This window comes from Limulus polyphemus, unplaced genomic scaffold, assembly GCF_000517525.1.
Source record: "Limulus polyphemus unplaced genomic scaffold, Limulus_polyphemus-2.1.2 Scaffold2562, whole genome shotgun sequence".
In the NCBI taxonomy this organism is placed as follows: Eukaryota; Metazoa; Arthropoda; class Merostomata; order Xiphosura; family Limulidae; genus Limulus; species Limulus polyphemus.
In genome coordinates, this window is record NW_013668172.1 from 75626 (window position 1) to 81820 (window position 6195).

At 29.0% G+C, this 6195-nt stretch overlaps 1 protein-coding gene across 5 annotated transcripts in view; it reads right to left on the bottom strand.

Moving 5' to 3' along the window:
* Nucleotides 1–5981, bottom strand: part of LOC106467308 — a 36052-nt gene extending 30071 nt beyond the window's left edge. Inside the window, exons 1-3 of one of the 5 annotated variants that reach the window (XM_022395466.1) lie at nt 5917–5934; nt 4380–4422; nt 1477–1551 (exon numbers count right to left, since the gene is read on the bottom strand). In XM_022395466.1, coding sequence (XP_022251174.1) covers nt 1477–1508 — 32 coding nt within the window. In that variant the 5' untranslated portion in view covers nt 1509–1551; nt 4380–4422; nt 5917–5934. The other 4 variants (XM_013927650.2, XM_013927649.2, XM_013927651.2 and 1 more) reach the window with 4 other exon arrangements.
* Nucleotides 5982–6195: the final 214 nt, after the last annotated feature.

A 6195-nucleotide genomic window follows, 5' to 3' on the forward strand; every position in this document is an offset into this window, starting at 1 on the left:
ATTATTATTACTGTTTCAAATAAATATTTAAATCTCTCTCAAAACACAGAACAGTAAATAAAAATATTCGAAAAACAATGATCTCCACTACTTACAATGTTTTGAAGTTCTTTTTTTGCACTTGCGAGTCGTACTTGCTAACCCTTACTGTAAGCCTTATAAAAATCACATGCAGATGTGGGAAAAAAAATTTTGTAGACTTTATATATTCATTTTTAAATCACCAAAAATTATAAATAACTACACAAATATTACAAAAATCTATTGTAATTTACCAGTCTTCCAAACTATGCTGTACTTGGGTCTAAAAAAATTAATTTCTGTTTGGAAAATAGCACTGATCATAATACTTCAAACTCTCCAATGATATAAGAGCTTTTCTCTCATAAATAACTTAAAAAGACTAACATAATTATGTAGAGAAAATGTAGAGCTTTTGATTGGTTATAAACTTATAGGTATAGAAAAGCAGGTGTAGATAAGGTGTAGAAGAGGTGGGCTGAGCCAATATGGTGGATTTGATAAATATTATATCTTAGCAAATAGAAAAAGTAATAGATTCTTATTTTATATTCTACCTTGCCAGTATTGGAAATTTGAGTTTATAATTCATATGAAACTATAGACATTGGAATGTGGGTATCATAAACATAATCTTACCAAACCCAAAAGATAGCATATCGGTGCGACACACAAAAATCGATATTTAGCAATTTTTTTATACTTACTGTCAAATTAAGAAATTAACTAATCTATAATACTCAAATTTGAATTATAATCTACAATTTGATACCAACTTAATACATTCATAAAATAGTAGTTCAATTTATAAAATTTTGAAAGTAAGTCTATAAACGTGATGACATGCCCTCTGACCCCTACCTGTCTCAAAAGAAAATGCAGATAGCCAAAGGTTCAAATATATTCGAGACTGGTACCTGAATGCTAACTGAACCTGCCTCTATAGTTCTCACATTATTTCTGTAGACCAGTATACAAAAGTTAATTAAATTTTCAGAACCATCATTCTCGAGTAAGTTATACTTTACTGACAGAGTTGACATTATATGAAATATTCCAACTCAAAATTACTATTAACAAAACCAATCTAATATTGAAAAATTCAACACTGTTATCATAAAGGCAATTGTTGTTCTATTTTGTGCACAAATAATTATCATTAGTGAAACACTTTACACACACAGAAAGTTTAAGCAAAGTCAATTTTGTTTTTCATATTTTAAAGGAAAATAAATTGCACTTGAATTACACCTGTTGTACACTATTTCATTTTAAAGAGTTTGAATGTTTTAAATTGAAAAACTAAAGAATGAAATACAGTTTCAATTTATTATTATCTAACAGTGCCTCACTGGGTATGGAATTAACCAATATTTGAAATATTATGCTTTAATTATGCAACAACAAATGAATAAGGCAGTTATGTGTAGTTATATATTTTTTAAATTCAATTACCTGGGTTTCATGTGTGTTCCAGCCATCGTCATCAAGATTCACATGCAGGTATTTCAAATTTTGTACTTTCAACACCTGTAAAACATTTCATCTTGTCAACATCTTGATAAGGAAAAACAAACAGTGAACAAATATTGCTAAAATACTTCATAAGATATAAAAACGTTTTTCAAATGTTATAACTTATGTAGCTCTTTTCAGTTTAATCTTCTCAATTTTTTCACATATGCTTGAGAAATTTTTAATGTCAAAATAATTTGAATTAACATTATATCTTGAGATTTCAATGTGATGAGGTAAAAGACATTGAAAATGGGTCTTGAAAAGTATTGTAAAAATAATTTAAACCACATCACTAAGCAAATATGACAATTCATGTTTTGAATTAGACAAATACACCAGAACTGTATGTGTCTATATATACACAATACTATAACACGGACACCACAGAATCTTAACAGTTTAGTACATTTAACAGTGTTTCTGCTGGCCCACAAGAATTTTTAGCTATTTAACTAGCTTGTCATAAATTTTGATAAACTCTAAGTGTATTAACTATGCCATTAAAGCTGCTCAAATTAAAGAAGTTGACTTTTGCTTCTCAATTATACCACTTTATTATAGTTCCTACATTTTAAATAGTCAAATAAAAACCATATTCAAAAGAAAAAAATAACTAATATAAATAACCTATCCACAGTCTAGCACAGATAAAATTCACTTCCTAATAACTGTGAACTTGTCATTAATCTTGATATTCACACTTGAGCTCAATTTTACAGTTTTGTAATTCGAGACTTTGTTGTTACAGTTTTGTAATTCGAGACTTTGTTGTTACTTGCATAGTAATTTAATTGACATGTTCCTCCAACTACGGCATAATAAACCCAAACATAGTATACAAACACATATAATAAATATCTAAGGGAAAAATACAGACCCAGCACTCAGAATAGGCCTACAATGCTCAGGGATGCTTGAGTGAGTATGAATGTGTAATTTTTACCAATGGCATCAGTTAAACTACCACTAGCTATGAAAGCATAATTATTCTATATATTATTGACTGTCTTGGTGCATCTTTTTATTTGCATCATTAATAAGTCTAGATAACATATTTTCACTACCACTTTATGAACAGCTGATGTGGTTGATGACCTCAATGTTCAACTCAGCATCCCTTTGTTTTTTAAAGCACAGTGTGAAAAAAAATGACATTTACTGTTACAGGTACTCATTCACTAAATTTTCTGATAGGTTTGATGTAGTTATCTACAATTTCAATTCTATTAGATTTCATTCCATTTCTAAGTGATAATAAAAGTTTAAAGCAATGAAAGTGCAAAAGTTTTTATGTTGTAAAAGTTAAAAGAAAACAGATAGACTGCCATATAAATCTTTTATATAAGGTGGGTTAAAGAATTAGTAAGCTAGTAATGAGATATTAAAAAAACAGATCAGTCATATGCAACAAGATGAGCACTATGCTCACTGTGGGAACAACTATCTTACCTAGAGATCACATCAAGAACAAAACCCTTTACCTACCATTCATAAGTGAGGAAAAAGAGGCATTATAGGTAAGAAAAGTAAAAATTTAAACTCATTCTTTATTTTTCAGAAACTTCTTTGGGCCTATCACTTTTACGTTACTTAACTTCACACCAACTATATTATCTTTGCTTTTATCTGTCTAATACTGTCTCTCTGCTGCTTCCTGCTCATTTCACACTATTTATATCTTTATTACATAGTCGTCTGGCCATTTTCTATATTCTCGACACCAATTAGTGAACAAACCTTCTACAATCGTCTGCTTTTAACTCTTATTATAACAAAACTTAAAAATAATAAAGTATTCACTCACAAATATAAATTAATCACTAATATTTAAACTAAACAGTCATTTATATCATGACAATTACCTTTACAGTTATCATAGATAAAGATCATTGGCCAACTTACCAAATGATCCAAGTCATTCTGTAGTACCTCAACATTCTCACTACAGCTAGAAACATGAGTTAAATGTCATCAGCAAACATTACTAATTCAACAATTATACCCTAAAAAATCATTAATATACATAAGAAAAAAGCTATGGCCCAAGAACTGACCTCTGAGGCAGTCCACTACTAACAAAGGTCCAGGTTGACTGGACTTCATTAATAACAGCCTTTTATTTTCTCCCAAATATTTTACAATACAACTTGTCTTTCCCCAATCTTACAATTGTGATTTTTATTTGCTAATCTTTTGTGAGACCTTACCAAAAGTTTTTTTTTTCTATAAATTGAACAAAACAGAAAAAATCACAAAGATCAAAGTAGCCTATTATTGTCAACTTAATTTCTAGTACAGTAGTAGCATTGCCTAATTTGTTCCACAGCTTTCATTTACTGGTGCTTAATAATAGTTATTATGCATGAGAACTCTCCATATTTGACCAGGATTCTCCAGGAATTCCTTTACCATACATAGTCTGTGTTGTATGTAATCTCAAGGTAAGATAGCTGTTGACTAATCTGTTTTTGGCCCATCCAATAAACAAGCTTTGTCTGGAAATTCCATCCAATGAAAATTGAGTAATATGTAATTACAAGATTTTTTTACCACAATGGATGATTCTGAAATTGAAATATTAGACACTACAAATCATTGCTTTCTTATTACCTACAAAAATATATTTTTTTCTTTAAATATAAATATGCTAATGATTGAAAGGAAGGCAGTAATGTTTTATGTAATACTAAAGAAGCTATATTATTAGTTCCTTAGTATTACTGAAAATTTCATACATCATCATCACTCTAGGCCTATATTTTTTTAAAATCTCACTCAGAGTTAACCAAATGTACATGTTCCTAGATATGATAACGAAAAAAAACAACTTCAGCATTTACCTTCTCAAATGTGGAAGAAACATCAACTTCATTGTTGTGTAGCCTAAAACAAAGTGCTAGTGGTACATACTTACTACTATCAGAATATGAAATCCTTCTATTATGTTCTAATATTAATAATAAAATGAATAAATATTAAAAACATCTTTATACAGACAATTTGGAATTTCCTTAAATTCCATCATCATCATTAATATCTGAAAAACAAAAAAATTTGTTTATAATTTTTGAACTACAAAAAAACAACATTAGCATTGAGCGAGTTTTCGTATTTAATCGGAAGTTCAAATCTGCTCTTTCTAAACTTCTAATTTAAATACGAAAACGTGCTCAATCGTAATGTTGTTTTTGTAATTCAAATATTATGACCTAATTTTTTTTTTTGATATTAATGCTGATGATGGAATTTAAGGAAATTCCAAAACATCCATATTAAAGATGTTTTTTGGTATTATGTTTTTAATATGTATTATAATAAAATTAAAATTTAAGCAAAATGTCAAATTGTACAAATTTATAACAATCTACATTACATGATCACATGATTCACAGACTCGGTTATTTACTTGTTTTTCATCATTTATTCCTTGTGCCTATTTCATTGCAACTTGTAAGCACTAATCCTTCAATAAATTATAAAACACAGCGGTCCAAAATTATCTTTCCTTTTTAAAATCTAATAATTAACTAACAAAAAAAATACACCCATGTAGTTTTCAACATCTTGAAAATAATAAACTCAAACAGTTTTTACTGACATGTCAGTAGACTTCTACATCTACACCAATAGTGGCTCTAACTGACATTTGATTTCTGTTCACATTCACTGCAAGTGCAACATGCCTACAGTTACACTTACAGTGCCAATGACGTCCATGATGTTTGTTAATGTTATAGGTGTGCAATACACAATAATCTTAACAAACCCAACTCTTCCTTTTCTGTATTGATGTCTGTAATTACACTGCCCCACAGTCACTGGTTATGGTCTCTGCAAGCCAAAGGACGAGTTGAGCCTTTAATAATTACTTGCACAGTTGCCATTTTCCTGGGTAACACAACTCAGTGAAGTGAAAAGAAAAACATGACAAAAACTGTTTAGGTTGGGCTACAAGATGTTGAAATCTGAATGGTTGTATTTCCTTAGTTATATTAATTATCAAATTTTAAAACAGGAAAGATAATTTTGGACCATTCTGTACTACAGACAACTTGAACCAGGTCTTGAACTTTGGTCCTTCGACTTCGAGATAGTCCCTCCACAACTACCCCCGACACAAAATACAAACTTAAATTCACAATTTATTTTGTAGGAATTCATTATAATTTTTAATAAACTAAAATTCCTTTTTTTAGCTTTAGGTTTTAGCATAATGATAACGTGCTTTCATTTTCAAACTTCAACTTTCATACACAACTAAGAAAAAGAGGTAGTTACTTTGTAAAGACAATAAAGTAGCTAAGATTTAACAATAATTATATTACGCGACACATTTCATCTCTATAATAACAATAATGAAAAAATAAAACATGCTACTTTTCAAACAGTTTATGAATTGTTGTTACACTTTGGCCTAACATACCCACGCTGTATACATATAAGATATGGTATCAGTAAAATATCCACCATCTAGCGGTAATAAGCTTTCAATAAAGTGTATAATTAACCTATTTATCTCTTTCTACTAGATTTAAGAAACATTTATATTTATTGTTGGTTTCGTTAAAATTATTGATTATACTGCTTAATATCTCGACTGTTATTAATATTTATTTTATTTGTTTATTATCGTATTTTTTTATTGTAGATATTGTT